Source organism: Ovis aries, chromosome 1 (assembly GCF_016772045.2).
Source record: "Ovis aries strain OAR_USU_Benz2616 breed Rambouillet chromosome 1, ARS-UI_Ramb_v3.0, whole genome shotgun sequence".
NCBI classification, from domain to species: Eukaryota; Metazoa; Chordata; class Mammalia; order Artiodactyla; family Bovidae; genus Ovis; species Ovis aries.
The window spans coordinates 105,431,013-105,446,959 of NC_056054.1; the positions used below are offsets into that span (position 1 = coordinate 105,431,013).

Here is a 15,947-nt window from a genome sequence, read left to right on the forward strand (position 1 = left end):
GTCGCTTCAGTCGTGTCCAACTCTGTGCGACCCCATAGACAGCAGCCCACTAGGCTCCTCTGTCCCTGGGATTCTCCGGGCAAGAGTACTGGAGTGGGTTGCCCTTTCCTTCTCCAATGCATGAAAGTGAAAAGTGAAAGTGAAGTCGCTCGGTCGTGCCCAAGTCTATAAGACCTAGTTCCCATTAAAATTCCAGAAACGGGGATTTGTGTTCCAGTTCCATTTTCCTTTTATTTAAATAACCGAAGCAACAGCCTTGGCACAGCAGAGGGAAGCGGGTCGGGTGTGTAGTTGTGGCAGCAGTGTGGCCTGATGGAGGGGTGAGAGGGAAGCAGTGACTGGGTCACGCTGGGCTCCCCACACCCTTAAGTCAGGTTCAGCAGTCATGGCTGTATCATTGGGGGTACTATAGTGGAGACATCAAACAGTGATGTCTCAAAAGTCCCAGAGACCTCAGGGATGGGGGCTAGTCGCCTCCCTCAAGTGGAAGGGCCAGGGCATCCCAGTTAGGGGTCACGGGGCCCGGAAGGCATTTTCTGCAGCCCCAGCGGCTGCATTGGCAGCTGCGGTTCGCACCGCAGGGTTGGAGAAAACACCAGCTGCAAACTCTTGCTGGGCCTTCTGAAAGCTGGCACCTGTGCGGCGATACAAAGAGTGGATCTGCAAGTAGAAGACACAGACTTTACAGCATGTTCCAGCCACTGTTAATCCCACTCCAATCTAATACCATCACGACCACTCAGCAGCCTGTAGCTCTAGCTTTTCCTTCTTGGCTCCCGACCAGCACACACGCACACATAACCCTACAACTGCCCCCCTCTGCTCAGGTCCATTAGCTGAGAATCCTTCCATCTGCCTGGCCCTCCCCAGTTGCTCCTGAATGTTCCAGTCAAGTCCCCAGGGACACATGATATCACTCTCCAGGCCCCACCTACAGCCCCTCACCCGCTTCAGCATCACAATTCCCAGCACAGCGATGCCAGTGAAGAACAGGGCAACCAGCAGCATGAGTACAGCTACAGCCGTGTTGACCTTCAGCACCACCAGGGCAGAGATCCAGCCACTGCAAAGAGGAGAAAATCCACAGAAGTGAGAACTGCTCACAGCTCGGTCCCAGTGTTTCCAGCTTCTCCACTCGTCCTGTCTTCGAACCAGGGGCCGTTTTCCTGTGGGCCTGGCAACTTGCCGTGCACTGCAGTCCCAAACTAGCTTAACCTCAGCTTCTGAACCATCCTAGCTCTCCAAGCTCTTCCAGACATCCTCACTCCAAACAGACCTTTCTGTTGAGGATGCTTCCTCTTCAACATTACACATGCCTCCTCCAGGAAGCCTCCTCAGACTAAGCATGTCCAACCAGCTTTCCCTTAATCTCTCTGTTGACAGTACTGTCTGAGCTCTGTATCATGGAGGGTGTCCTATAACCCTATTAAATCAGTATCTCCCAAGGATTAAAACCACAGTTCCTTTTTCTGAACAACTCCAGTATCCAATGCTGACTTGATCAAAAGGAGTGGGAGGAAGGGGTGAGTGTAAATGACAGTCTCACAGACCTGAACCCCCAACCTGGGATCCCAATGGCCTGGAGGACAAACAGAACATCCTGGACGAAGAAAATGAAGAAGAAAACGAAGAAATTGAAGGAACTGTCACTCCTGCAAAGAGAAAAAAATCGGAAGTGTGGGCAAAGAATCAGGGCTGTAGGAGCAGAAAGGGGCCCCTCCAAGTCCCTTCCCTGCCATCATGCCCACTGCCCCTTCTTACCGGAAAGCCTTGTACATGGGGCGATACCAGCAGACGAAGGAGCACGGAGTGAAGAGGAGGATCCAGAGGATAGAGAGCCCAAAGCCTGAGCCATTGCTGGTCTCCACACAGAAGCTGGCCAGGCAGGCAAGAAAATTCAAGAGGAGAGCCAGAGTACTGCCTAAGGGTCGGAGGAACAGGATGATGGGTCTGTGAGAGCTCCTTTCCCGAGAAGCCCACCCCACAACCCTCACCGAATGCGGCAGAGTAAGGAAAGGAAGGCAGCTTCCACCTTCACAGGATCCTCAACAGGGGAGACAACCAGCAAACCTCAACCGTGTGTCATCCGGTTTGCAAAGACTTTTAAAAGGATCCAGAATACATTTATGCATATGGACAAGGAGAAGGGGGAGAGCACAAGAACGTACATTTGCTAGAAGACTGGAGAATAAGTTCTGAGCACTGTAAAAGGAGTAATCTGGAAAATGCCAGAGAAATGAGCCTTCAATGACACTTCATTCAAAGTATCTAGTTCTGGGCAAGTGAGCTCCAAGAAAAGAAATGATGTACAACTTACTACCTATACTTTTCCTTCAAAAAGGTTTCTAACTACTCACACATCCAGAGGTAGTACATGGTGGATACTGTTTTCTGAAATTCTTGGGGGATCTCCATGGAGATGTCCTGGAAAAAGCAGGGCTGAACTGGGCAAAAAGAAGGTAGAGGAGGCCAATTGTTCTGTCGAGCTGTAAGGCACAAATAGAGCAGGAAGGCCCCACAAGTGAAACAGAGACCAACAAATCACTCCCCCTTCCTTTTACCCCTGGATTCTCTATTTCCAATTTGAGAGTTCAAGAAGACAAGGGCAAATAGTAAACACCATATTAGTAGTGTTTGTTATGACTTTTGTTTACTATGGCTTATAACTTCTAACCACTATACCCAGGATGTGGGCATCTCTACAACTATATAGTTATCTATATAACTTTGTTTAGCCTCACAACAATCCTGTTAAACAGATACAAATGTTATTCTCATTTTACAAGTAAGGAAACTGAGGCACTCAAGATTAAGTAACTTGCCTAAGAGCTCATCCTTAATAAGCCACTGCACCCAAATTCAAACTCTGCAATCTGGTTCCAGTGGCCATGCTCTGAGCTCCTTTTTTGAGACTTCAAAGCTGTCAGATGCCCTCCGCAACCCTATCAAGGATCTACTTACTAGCTGCGCTGCCCAGGGCAGCATGCTGGAGTTCCCGCTCCCTTCGGTCCAGCTCCTCTGCCTTTCGGTTGAGCTCCTCCTGTTTCTTTAGCAGCTCAGCTGTGGCTGCTGCAGTCGAAGCCTGCCCAGTTAGAGCAAACGGAGATTTGAGTCCTGAACCACAGGGATGCCCCCTCCCCCTACCCCTGTTTACACCCCCCTACCTGGGTGCTGTAGGAGCCATAGTTCTTGGGTTCTGTGGGGCTGAGTTTTCTTGAGGACTGCAAGGGTGGAGCTGAGGGTGGAGCTACTGGAACAGGGGCAGGAGGCTCATAGCTTGGTGGTGGCTGTTGAGTTTGGAAAAGACCTTAAGCATCATCTAGTCCCCCATAACACAGGAGGCTAGAGTCTACTTGAATACTTTTAGACCTAAAACTTATTACCTAAAGTGGCAGCCCCTCCCCCCAGTTATTAGAAAGCGAGTCACTGTGTTTATATCATAGAACTCTCTAACAACTTGCAGCTACCCTCACATCAAGTTCCTTAGCCAAGAGTCAAAGCATTCATCTACCAAATCAACCTCCTTAAACTCTTACATTTTTATATTTCAGTGAGACAACCAGGTCTAGTCTTCTTCATCCCTTGCTTTCTAATTGTGTACCTAAGCATACTTTGTTTTCTCAACTCCAACCAAGCCCATCCCTTTTCATTTTTAAAAAAGCCTTCCCAGACAGGGTCTTCATCAGGCCCTGATAGAATCCAGGTAATCCCAAGCCTGACATTTAGAGCTCAAACTGACAGATCTCTGGCCTTGATGTCTTTAGATGGGTTAGGCATCCCATGGTAGACTGGCCTCTTCCAGGGAACCAAGATCACGGTGCTTCTTTCTTGTTTTGCGTGCAGAAAAGTCCCCTGGACCTCAACACAGTGGGCTTGTTGGCATACCCTACCCTTCCCAGCCTTCCTGTGCTCTCCAGAATCTCACCTCCCGGGTCTCAAAAGGGTTGTAGACGTCAAGAGTAGCATAGTGCGTGCTGGGTCGATGCTGGATCACAGCTGGGTCCTGTGGGCAGAGAGCTGCGGCTCAGTTGGCACCTGGTGCCTCTGCGGGAACTCATAGGGGCCTCTTTTCAATTGCTGTGGCTCCAAGAACTGCAGGTTGGGGCCAGGCTGTTGGCCAATACATCTGCCCCCAACCTTTCACCCACACTACCAGTACCAGCGCCTTTAGGGGCAAGGCCCGCCCCCCAAGGATGCTCACTGGTTTGGAGTCGTCGTCACACCCACGTGGCGGCCCTTCCTCGGATCAAATGTCACGAACAGGAATACAAGTTAGCCCGACCCTCTAGAACCGAGAAACCACCCCAGCAGCCTAAAAGAGGTCGGCGCAAGTCACCTGAAAGGGGTTGTCAAGCTCGCCGGGCTCGGCGAAGGGGTTTCCACCGTCTCTGCTTTGAGCCATGTTTGCAACTTCGGCTTGGGCCGCCCCTGCCCTCCACGCCCCTGCCGTGGCAGTGGCGGCGGCAGCGGCTCTCAGAGCTCCCTCCGCTCCGCTCTTCTCGGTCCGCCCCGCTTCCCTGTGCACGGATTGGCTGTACCGACCGGAAGGGTCACAAGGATCCCCGCAGCAGCAGCGAGTTGCGCCTGCGTCTCGGATAAAGGAAAAGAAGGAAGTGCCCCCACGTGACGCCTCTAACTCGGTCTCAGGAGCCAAGTACCGCCCCTTCCCACGTGACTTCCTTCAACTAACGAACTACATCTCCCAGTAGGCCTCGCGTTAGAATCCCGATCCGCCCTAGCCTCGAAAGAGTATGATAGGAGTCCTCCGACCGGAGGTGGCGGCATCCCAGGAGACCAGTTTCGGAAGTTTTTCTATCTGGACTTCTGACCCTAACCTGGGGCCCAGCCTAACAGCTATACTAACCGAACCTCTTTCCCAAACCTCATTATTCACATCAAATATGTGCTCACTTTGTAACCCTTTCTTACAGTCAAATGTTACCCACCCATCGTTCAGATAAACTGGTAGCCTGAGGTTAATTTTGAAGGGTAAGATGGGACTCCCTTCGTTGCCAATCTAATCATCCCACCACCCCAGCATCTCCAAACCTCAAACTCCAGGGATGGGGGTCGGGTGAAGCACATCATTTTATTTCACAAAGACTGTACAAAATTCCTTATAAAACATGGTGTAGATCCCTTCTGGTTACCTCATTCTGCCCAGATCCAACTCAGCTGTTGAAGGGGCAGGTGAGGGTGGGAAGAGTGTGAGATGGAATAGCATTATGTACAAGGCAGGGGTTGAAGCGGTGGTACAAGTTCTTTCATATTTACACTATTTCACATATTCACAGGTACATAGGGAGCCAGGAGGAAGGAGTGAGCTCCGGCTCTGTTCTCTTGTATAAAAAAGCACCAGTGTCCTGGACTGGACACCCACTGCTGTTAGGAGACACAGGGGTGCCCAGGGACAGATCGTCACCGACTGATATCTCGACTGGAGTCCCACAACTTGGCGTTAGGTGGCTCAGCCCGAAGGCGGGCGAAGAAAGGGTGTTGAAGGGCTTCGCCCAAGGTCAGCCGCTTGGCAGGTTCATACTCTAGCATGCTTTCAATCAGATCGAAGAGCTGGTGGTGTTCCTCTGCCTCTGAGGTCAAATACCGCTGGTGGTGGAGGGCAGGAAAAAGGTGAGGCACGATGCCTTATAAGCCCTGCCTTCTTCAAGGCCCTAGCTTTCAATCCTGAAGGACCAAGGATCTGCTCGTGACCGTATGCTGCTACTGGACTAGGACCACACCAGGGCCATCTCTGATGTTACAGCTCAGCCTGCCTTCCCACTGGCACAGTTATTCCTTCATGCTCTCTGGAAGTTCTACTTGTTTTTATCCTCGACAACTTCATGAATCTTTAGCTCAGTAAAATGTAAGCTCTTCAAAAGCAGTTTATTTTTTCTGGTTGGCTCAAGAAATAAATGGCTGTCTAACCTCATTCCTTTCATAAAATCACTCCCTTTCTCTATCAACAAAAGATTTCTGTTTTCCTCCCCTTGTTTCCTAGCTCTTTGCTTGTGAAAGGCATTCCAGGGGCAAAACACCTTAGGAAGGAAGGGACCTCTGGGTGGTGGGCACTATTCACTCCCAGTCTGGCTCACCCGAAGTGGTTTGCAGTTTTCACGAACGTAGCGCCCAGCTGATGTGTTCTCATCCCAATCCAGGCGACCCCGATAAAAATATTTCTGCTTCCTAGAGGGGAAGGGGGAAGTTGAGGAATCAGGAGGTTCCTCTTGTTATGGGATTGATTTCCCTTTTTCTCCCATCTGAGAGTAGCTGAGGGCAAGGCAGGTGTTGAAGAGAAAAGAAAATGTGATAGAGACCAATTTTGTGGAGAGAAAAGGAGAAGGGTTACATTCCTCCCACTCCAGGTTCACCTTGTCTTTCGGATCATCCGGGAAGGGATGGGACCCAGGATCCTTTCCATCATGGCTAGATGCTCTCTGTTGTCATGGGTCTGGGAAACAAAGACAGAACTGAGCAAGGGACTGAGAAGGGATGCTGGGGTCTAGCTGCTGGGAAGCTAAGCAATGTGGAGGAATGAGCAGGCAGTTTCTCAGCAGAGAAGGAAATCAGGTAGAAGAATGCCTAGTGGTCTCATAAGACACCCAACCACTTACTTGGAAGAGGGTGAAGCCAACATAGTATTCGAAGATGATACAGCCTATACTCCACACATCACAAGGCTGAGACCAGCCCAACTCTAGGTAGGGATGGGAAGGAAAGGTATTATGAGGCTCGGGGGCCCCCCTCACCACCATACCACCTCACATACTTGGACCATCTTGTCCTTCCCCCTCTTACCGAGAATGACCTCTGGCGCTCGATAATGGCGGGTGGAGACAATGGTACTATGGTGCTCATGGTCAAAGGTGGCACTGCCAAAGTCTACTACCCGCACGGCTGTGCTCTTCACACTGCGCTCATCCCGCTTCTAGGAGGCAAAGCAGGAAAAACATGAACCTCTGCACCAAGACAGAGAGAAAAAACAGACCAAGAATCTACTGCTATTCTCTAAAGTGCTTCTGAGCCTTAAAAAACCAACTCTGACCTCCTGCCTGCTCCACACGTCTTCTGCTTTTACAGCCTCCCCCATATCCATCAGAGTGGATGAATAGGGATGGATAGGATGGATAGGAACAGGGGAGAAAGAGGATTTAGGAGTAACTATAGAATAGCATGCATCTGAAGAGTATACCTAAGTGACTGGTATACAGTTTTTCGATAACATATAGCAGATAGCAAAGTGAGGAATAGCTTCCTTAGCTGAGATCCCCATGATCTCCAGTTAGTCAACAGGGCTGAGCTTTCCTTACAGAAAAGAGAAGACACCAAACCAAGAACCTTGTAAGCATTTTCACTATACAGGAAAGTTAACTGAGGTTCTGCTTCCAAATTCTCTTTGAATCTAAATCTTAAATCTCTCCCTTTCCACCTATTTTGGTATTGTTTTTTTCAGAGCCAGAGCAGAAAGTGTGGGAGAAAAAAGTAAAAGGGGGGACAAAAAGGGCTAAAAGAAAGGCAAAGGGGCAATGGCCACCTGTGCGCACTGGCCAAGGGACAGACCCTGTCCACCTTACCTTCTCTAGGTTGTAGGTGAGCTCGTAGTCCGAATTCACAAACAGAATATTTTCAGGCTTGAGGTCCGTATGTGTCAGCTTGTTATCATGGAGGACTGCAGAGGAGAAGGCCAGGTCAGGGTTGGTCCAGGTGGCTAGAACTAACTACTACCAGCTGACTCCACGCTTGGTCACCTAGCTCAAAGCTGGTGAGGAGGCAGGTCCAGAAGCGCTTGGCTGCTTTCTGCTCTACTTCCAAATGAAATGCCTAGTCTGACAAGCTCTATGCTTATTAACATAAGTTATATATATATTTCTCAACCAATGTATAGATGGTTTGCTATGGTTTTTTCCTTCCCCTGGTCACACCTCATGATATGCAGGGATCTTACTTCCCTAACCAAGGGTTGAACCCTGCAACAGAGTGTGGAGTCTTAACCAGTGGACTATCACAAAAGTCCCGATGAGTTGTACTTTTGTGCTTTAACATGTGTCTATCTGATTCCTGTGAATTTAATTCTGTGAAACTATTATTCTGATGGCTGAGAAGTATGTACTGGTCTGAATTCTCAACCTGGCACCTTGGCTACTCCCTGCTCCCACCTGGCTTGCTGAGAGCAGACAGCATCTCAGCTCCAGATGAGTGCAAACCTCTAGCGTGAAGAATCTTTTTGTCTCTTTGTGCTTAGTGCCTGACTTACTTTCCCAAAGAAGGGGAGTGAAGGAAAAAAGAGGTAATTAAGAGCTCTGACTTCAAATGCTTTCTCTTCGAGCTCTTGCTAGGTTGAATGTGGAGGCGAAACAATCAGTGATGACAAAAGTGAAGGAGTTAAGTCAGAAGAGGAGGAGATGCCAACAGGACAGTGAACAGAAGAACTGCAAAATGTCGAGGTGCCTGTTGAGGGGCTTCACCAGTGCACAACTGAGACCCAAGAGGTCCAGCGGAGGAAGGGGCTGCCCGAGTCCGCCTTGGCCCACCCCACTCACACTTGACGGCCTGGCACAGCTGGAAGGCCATGTGGCGCACTTGGTGGATGGGGTAGGGCAGGTAGTTGTTGTCTTTGAGGAAATCGAAGGTGCTAAGGCCCAGAAGCTCAAAGGAGATACACATGTGGCCATGGTAGTCAAACCAGTCAAACATCTGGACACAGAGGCTGGGAAGAGAGATGGGAAGGGGATGTCTGAGGAGCTCCCGCCTGTCCACCACCCCTCCAACAAAGGACTACTGCTGCTGCCTGCACATGCTCGGGTAAAAACACGCCAGCTATTATCACCAAGAAAATTCAGTTCAACTACAGAATGGCCTTTCTGGCAGACCCAGGAAGAGAAGTACTACTTGCCAAACTTCAAACCATTTTCCTGCAACATTTCAAATAGTTAAATAGGAGCTGCTGAGTGCCAGGCTCCAATGTGGACCCTGAACTGTCAAACTGCCACTCCGTCAACATGACCCCAGCTCCTGCTCTTGAAATTCACTCACCATCAGCCATCACTGGGCCCATGTTTACACCTACTTACGTCTTTCAGTAATACTCTTAAATTTTACATTTTGATTATGCAACGTGTGAGAACAGAGAAACTATACATAAACACCTGCAACTTCATTAGCGTAGTTCTATTAAAAGCTCAAGTACTTTTTTGATGAAAAATGTTGATTCTCAGTCTCAGGGCCATTTCCAGGGCACATTCCTACAAAGGTCATCCTGAGTTGGAGCTCAACTACAGAGCAATCTAACTGCCCCCGAAACAAGGAGAAAGGATTACAGCATGTCCCAGACCCTTCCTTCCTTTCAGTAACAGTAATGTTCTATTCCTCCACGATGATGAACAGAAAACGAGACAGTCTACAACTCCTCTGCCTGTCTAGCCCATGTTGGGAAGGCTTTCCCGTCTTGAGGTGTGGCCTCTCAGACGCCCCACATACTCCAGCAGCGCTTACTTCTTGTTGTCAGGGTCCTTCTCATTGATTTTCTCCAGCACATTGATTTCTAGTCGAGCTGCTTCCTTGTACTTTTCCACATTTTTAATGATCTTCAGGGCAACCCGAGCCCCACCCCTACAGGATGGCAGGAAAGGCTTTTGCTGGAATCTCAAGAATATCTCAGAAGGAACAGGGCTGCCTGGGGATTAAGAAATCCTATCTTTGGCTCATTAACGAAAAAAAGCCTCAGATAACCCTCACTACCTCTTTATGGCTAACAGGTGTGGAGTCTGGAGTGGGCTGACATTTACCTGCGATGGTCAACACACTGTACAACTCGGCCGAAGGTCCCCTCTCCCAAGGTGCTGACAATTTCATCTGAAATGAAAAAAGCAGGGTGGGGGAGAAGGGGGGGGGAGAAAGGGTGGGGAATGAGTTCAGTTTGAAGAAAAAAGGGCACAGCAGTCTGGGGTGAGGAGATGAAGGAAGGGGGAACAGATACAGATGGTCACAGGGGAAGAAAACCCCTGCGTGATTCCCACCACCTTTAACCCAGGGGCCATGAGAGCTGGGAGTGGACAGCAGAGGTCAATTCTCAACAGCAACTCAAACCACCCAGATAAACAACACCACTGAGAAAAGGCAAAAGAGGCTGTGGCTTGGGTTGGCTCAGGACGTTAGGATGGCTATGGGACCATTACAGGCTATAGGATTGTTACGATTTGGCTTGTACATCGCTCTTGTAGCCAGTCCCCGACGTGGTAGATGAGGTGGCCCTCAGCGTCGTCCTCTACACTCTTGGCTCTCCGGCTGCTGTGCTGCTGTCGGGGGGCGGGGGGGGTCGGAGCAAGCCAGGTGTCGGAGCGGGGGCCGGAGGGAGGCGGGGTGGGTGGTGGAGGGGTCACCGGTCACAGGCGCCCAGCCAGGGGGGACAGACAATGATGGGGGACAGTGGAAGGGAACACGTCAGATGCAGTAAGGCGGATCGGGGTGAGAAGAGAGAGCGGCGCGCAATCCCAAGTCCCCAAACCCAAAATGGGAACGGGGAGAGGCACGGGCAGAGCGGAGAAGTGGTGTTGTTGCCAATGTCACCCACAACCCCATGCTCTACACGGTGCTCTTCCAGGCAGGCACAGGTCTCCCCTTGCTCCCACCCAAGCCCACCTGCTGAGGGGGCCAGAGTCCAGGGCTTGGGGGAGAAAGGCTGTTCACAAGCAAGGTCCCCATTAGAAAATGGAGGCCTCTGGGGGTGGAAGAGCTGCTCCCAACACAATAAGCCCAGCATGCCAGGGAGGGCACGGGGGTTCACAAATGCTCTGTGCCCATTCACCTCCGAAGCAGATTCAGGGCCCTCCAAGAGCTGGAGAGCTTCCAAGCGAATACCTCAGTGTTCACGTCCCAATGTTTCTCACTTACCGGGGTCCCAGAGGGCTGAAGAAGAGTGGGGAGAGGAAGGGCCTGGGCTAGCACTCACCGAAGAGGAACGGCTGAACGTCCGGCTGCGCCGCCTCCGCCGTCGGTGCTTCCTACGGCTGCTGCGCTGGCTGCGGTAACTGCTGTTCTCCCGATGGTACTCGTAGGAATGCCGGTAGTCTGTGTCATAGTAGGCTTCTCCCCGATCTCGGCTGTAGTCATTGCGCCTGTAGCTGCCACAGTATCGCCGGTCATACGCCCTCCGGTCGGATGAACGATCGTCATAGCTGCTGTTGGACAACAAACACCCTAATTAGGTGCATCTGTTCAGGTCACAGTCCTTGCCATACCATATAACAAGGTCCCCCTGCACTGAGGAAAAGGAGTAACATGAGAAAAGTAGTTATCACACACTCAAACCACTCTGAGAGGAGCAAGAGCCAGGGCCGTGAAATAACTATGCACAGAGGAGGACCCCCACATCTGCACATCACCATAACCTCTAAAAAGACACCTGCAGGACAACTCCCCCTGAGGGCCTCCTCCTCCCTTCCAGAGATGTAATGGCATGAAGAGTTGCTTCTCTCTCAAGCCATTTCTGACTGACATGCAGCTTTGCTCCAAACTATCCTTAACCCATCCCTTCCACTGAACATGCGGCTGACTTATTAAAACCATGGAGACTGAACTCTGTTTTATCTATTAACTGATAAGCCATCTCAAGTTCCTAGTCCTTTGCATTAGTTTTCCCTTTGCCTACAACACTTCTCTTGTCATTCAGACAAGCTTAGATGCCACGTTCTCTGGGAAGTTTTCCCTGATCTATGTATCTTGCCCCCCTGCAATCAAACCTGTTGGAGGCTTCCTTAGCCCCTTTCAAACATACTTCCTCTATGATAACACTCAACACCACAGTGTAAATGGGTTAAATTGATACCCATTTTGAGCATCACATTATATTAGCTACTTAGGTTGAAACTGATAAATCTTTGTTGAATAAACAAATAAGTGAGTGGGTCTAATTTGAGTTTTTCTTCCTGAAGCCTCACCTCCGGGAACGGACATGGTAACTATCTTCCCGTCGGCGCCGCCGTGTACGGTCACTGCTGCTTGACCAGGAGCGGCTTCTTCGTCGCTTATGCTTTCGGCTCCGATAGTGCTCATGGTAACTCCCCCTGCTGCCTCTCTCTGAAGAGTGGTACCTTCGAGGATGAGGCATCTGTAAGGAAAGGGAAAGGAGAAATAGTAGGGGCAGGATCTGAGTTTTCAGAAATCCCCTCCAAGAACTGGCTGCCCTAGAAATGCTGTTTTCTGCTCTTCAATTTCTACTTTTCTTTTTTTTTTAAACCATTCACAACTCCTCAGTCTTCCTCTGGGCTTACAATTTCTCCTTGATAGAGAAGTGTACTAACTCTGGTTGAAAACTTAAGGAATCTTCCTCCTACTCAGCTCATTGCTCTGTTCTGATTTTCCTCAAACAGGGGGTCTCCTGAAGACACTCAGGTCTGCGCCACAGCTCACATTACAGGTGAGACTGTGCAACTCATGAAGACTGCAACAATTCATCCTTGGCTGGTATCTAGGGTAGATCTGAGGCATTCTGAGTTCCTCACAATTCAAAGAGAATAATGATTTACTACACAATATTATCACAAATGTTTTACAATTACTCAAAGTGTAGATTATCTCCCCAAATAGGCCATCCATGTCCTGAGGGCAGGCATCCAGTTTCCCAGGTTTCCAGGTACAGTTGTATAAACCAAACGTAAGTTTCAGGAATTTGGGTCTGGCCCTTTGAACTATCTTAATCATTTCTCACATCACTGGCCAAATCTCCCATAGTTTTAATACAATACACGAGGCTCCAGGCTGCAGTCAGCTTCACATCCAGCCTCCCCTCTTTTGTGCTTACTATGTACAGAATAACTGATTTTTAATTAATATCAGCATCAGTAAACTAAGTTGGCCAGCTTTCAGTGATTGGATTGAAATGGCATGATGCACAAACTTTTTTTCCTTCAAGGAAAGAATCAGAAAGAAATCAGTCACAATCAGGGAAGATGAGACTAGGACAGAATGAGATAGATCCAAAGATAGCAGGGAGAGAAGTCTTGTTGGGTGGGTTGGGGTGGCAGCATTAGGTGCAGAAAAGGCTTAAGAGACTCCAACATCTGGCTCCCATTTTGAGCTACTTCTCAAATTGAGGAGGCGGGTGGTATTCGATTCATTCTTGGCCCTACAGTGCTTAAGACAACCAAGAAGATGCAAACACACTATTCTCCCAAGTAATCCAACTGTGCTTAGCACAGCCACACAAATGTCAATCTTACCAAATACACACGGCCACCAAAGCTCCTCACAGGCTTCCCTTCTCCCCATCCCCCAAGGATCTCCAGCCTACAACCTTTCTCAACTTCTTTATCTATTTTTTTCCCTTTCTCACTTAGAAAATCCAGAACTCACTCCTGAAGTCAAACTCTCTCCATATCCTCCAACGGACACGACGGTTCTCTGGTCCAACTTTGATATTCTGTTCTTTCTCATCTCTGAAACCACTCCTATTCGCACTCCATCACTCCTTCTCCTACTTTGATCTCTCCTAACTTCCCTACTGGTTTTCCCAAAATACATCTAAGGCAGGTCGACCTTCCACCTCATCTTCCTACACTGCACCTCTGCCACTTTCCAGGTTTCAACCCCTAGAAATGGGGCTCTAGAATGGGGCTTTTCAGCCCCTCTCCTAATCTCGCCCGGGCCCCTTGCCCCCAATCCAATCTTCTCTCCGCCCGCCCCACAGTCGCCGCCATCTTTCCGCGCGGCCCCGCGGCCCGCCAGCCCGCGCGCTCACCGTTCTGGCGGCGAGGCCCGTGCGCTTGTCCCACAGGAAGTCCGTGATGGCGGCGGCACTGCGGCCGGAGTCCCGGCACCCCCGCGGCGACGAAGTGCGGCTCCACCCCCCCAACCCGAGACCCTGGGACCTCCCGCCTAGTTCCCGGGCTCCGCTCCAGTCCCTCCCGCCCCGGCTCCGTCCCCGCCCCCAGGATTCGCTTGGCGCCGCTCGCACCGCCCCCGCCCGGGGCCCGATCCCAGCTCGGTCTCCGGCTCTGGCCTCTCCGATCCGCCGCCGCCACCGCGAGCGAGCACGTACGCACGTCCTGCGTCGCTTCCCAGCTACCCCTGGGCTCCGCCCCCCCAGGACCGCGCACGCCTGCGCGTCCTCGCGTAGCTCGCTGCGGTCGGCCGGTTGGAGCAGAGGAGCTACTGGGGGCGGAAGTTCATGGGGCGGGGAGAGAGTCGCCGGGGATTACCGGGCAGAGCTGCCCCACCTAATGTCCTTCCGTTCAGTTCAGTCGCTCAGTCGTGTCCGACTCTTTGCGACCCCATGAATCGCAGCACGCCAGGCCTCCCTGTCCATCACCAACTCCCGGAGTTCACTCAGACTCAAGTCCATCGAGTCAGTGATGCCATCCAGCCATCTCATCCTCTGTCGTCCCCTTCTCCGGCCCCCAATCCCTCCCAGCATCAAGGTCTTTTCCAATGAGTCAACTCTACGCATGAGGTGGCCAGAGTATTGGCGTTTCAGCTTTAGCATCAGTCCTTCCAATGAACACCCAGGACCGATCTCCTTTAGGATGGACTGGTTGGATTTCCTTGCAGTCCAAGGGGCTCTCAAAAGTCTTCTCCAACACCACAGGTCAAAGGCATCAATTCTTCGGCGTTCAGCTTTCTTCACAGTCCAACTCTCATATTCATACATGACCACTGGAAAAACCATACCCTTGATAGACGAAACTTTGTTGGCAAAGTAATGTCTCTGCTTTTGAATATGCTATCTAGGTTGGTCATAACTTTCCTTCCCAGGAGTAAGCGTCTTTTAATGTAGGTGGTGTGTCCTTCCGTAGTTTTCCTCAACCTTTTACCTATTTCATGAGACTTCTGTGTCTTGTTTTGTTAGGTTTGAAGGTTGAAAAGAAGGGATGTCGCCACTCTGCTAACCTTTTGAGGCTTGTGATGCGGTGTGATTCGCGAGCTTAGCCTCTAAATATTCAGTTCTTAAAAAGCAGTTCGGCAATCTAACCACAGCAAAGAGGGCTCCCACCTTTCCTCTTGAACAAAAGCTATGCACTTTTGGGAGAGGGGCGGGGCATTGCCTTGGAGGTAAGGTTTGAAAAATGGGGTGATGGAGAATCAAGTGCCAAAGAAGGGAAAATTTGAGAACTTTATGTTAGATACTTACACATAATATATGAGAAGTGTAAATTTACTGAATTAAAAAATAAGGAAAAAGAAGGAGGCGTTGAGAAAAACTAGGTGAGTTAAAGACGCTATAGAAGGAATTGAGTAATAATAAGGGAAATGAAAAAAATAACCTGAGGATAACTATATTCAAGTAAAGAAATATCAGAGGGGGGCCAGGATGGAAGATAATCAGATGGAGCTTACATCAGTTGGCCAGAAATAGTTTAGAAAAAGTTCCGAAAATAGATGAGGAAGGATAATTAAGAGGTGAGGAGGAAGTGTAGTTCACTTCCTCTTCCATGAACACTTTCCCTTATTCATGCAACAACCATTTACTAAGTGTCCACTTTGTGTTCAGCATTGTGTCAGGTGTAACCCTCTTGTTCTTCAGAGCTCCATAGTCTAATGGAAGAGAAAGACCTCTCTTCCATAAAATAACGGCAGCCTTGTGACAAGAGCTGTTATGAACAGTGGTGTCCTGGTCACTGTAGGAAAGCTGTAGACTAGACCCTAGCTTGAGGGAAAAAAGAGTTATAAATGCATGTCTAGGTTTCCTAGAGGAGATGACATCTGAACCAACTGTTGAAAAGTGAATTGGAGAAGACCGGGCAGAGAAAATACAAAGGTCTAGAGACAAAGCAGAACGAAGCATTTAAACAGAATTGGAGTCCTGGCTTTCAAGAGAGGAACTATCAGAAGAGAGGTTGTTAAAACTAGGTTCAGATTTTACAGGGCCTTGTATGTCATTCTAAGGAGTTTAACTGTAATCCCATAGAAGATGGGGAAGTTTGAAGGACATCAAGCAAGTGATAAAGCTACATTTG

The 15,947-nt window shown here is 49.7% G+C and overlaps 2 protein-coding genes across 5 annotated transcripts; both read right to left on the reverse strand.

The window, feature by feature from the left end:
• Positions 1-205: 205 nt before the first annotated feature.
• On the reverse strand, positions 206-4,523 carry SCAMP3 (secretory carrier membrane protein 3). The gene is made up of 9 exons (XM_004002585.5): positions 4,337-4,523; positions 3,926-4,003; positions 3,165-3,287; positions 2,962-3,082; positions 2,358-2,486; positions 1,762-1,921; positions 1,551-1,652; positions 946-1,063; positions 206-660 (listed from the first exon to the last, which is right to left on the reverse strand). The coding sequence occupies exons 1-9, from the start codon at positions 4,400-4,402 to the stop codon at positions 514-516; spliced, it is 1,044 nt and encodes a 347-aa protein (XP_004002634.2). The 5' UTR covers positions 4,403-4,523; the 3' UTR covers positions 206-513.
• A 547-nt stretch (positions 4,524-5,070) lies between these two features.
• On the reverse strand, positions 5,071-14,032 carry CLK2 (CDC like kinase 2). 4 transcript variants are annotated; one of them, XM_027976108.3, is made up of 13 exons: positions 13,733-14,032; positions 11,934-12,103; positions 10,946-11,171; positions 10,205-10,289; positions 9,783-9,849; positions 9,490-9,606; positions 8,538-8,704; positions 7,572-7,666; positions 6,796-6,925; positions 6,612-6,694; positions 6,369-6,448; positions 6,093-6,183; positions 5,071-5,604 (listed from the first exon to the last, which is right to left on the reverse strand). In XM_027976108.3, the coding sequence occupies exons 2-13, from the start codon at positions 12,101-12,103 to the stop codon at positions 5,419-5,421; spliced, it is 1,497 nt and encodes a 498-aa protein (XP_027831909.1). In that variant the 5' UTR covers positions 13,733-14,032; the 3' UTR covers positions 5,071-5,418. The 4 variants fall into 4 exon arrangements, with proteins under 4 accessions (XP_027831909.1, XP_027831907.1, XP_027831904.1 ...); XM_027976106.3 differs by having other exon boundaries at positions 10,205-10,292; XM_027976103.3 differs by having other exon boundaries at positions 10,946-11,174.
• Positions 14,033-15,947: the final 1,915 nt, after the last annotated feature.

Coding starts and splice junctions, on each gene's coding strand:
- SCAMP3 (XM_004002585.5), bottom strand. CDS start 4,402: ATGGCTCAAAGCAGAGACGGTGGAAACCCCTTCGCCGAGCCCGGCGAG. Junction 3,083..3,164: donor ATGGCTCCTACAGCACCCAG/GTAGGGGGGTGT, acceptor CTAACTGGGCAG/GCTTCGACTGCAGCAGCCAC. Junction 1,064..1,550: donor ATCCCAGGTTGGGGGTTCAG/GTCTGTGAGACT, acceptor TCCTCTTTGCAG/TGGCTGGATCTCTGCCCTGG.
- CLK2 (XM_027976097.3), bottom strand. CDS start 12,103: ATGCCTCATCCTCGAAGGTACCACTCTTCAGAGAGAGGCAGCAGGGGG. Junction 9,607..9,782: donor CAGTGTGTTGACCATCGCAG/GTAAATGTCAGC, acceptor GCCATCCTGTAG/GGGTGGGGCTCGGGTTGCCC. Junction 5,605..6,092: donor AAAACTGCAAACCACTTCGG/GTGAGCCAGACT, acceptor CTCCACCACCAG/CGGTATTTGACCTCAGAGGC.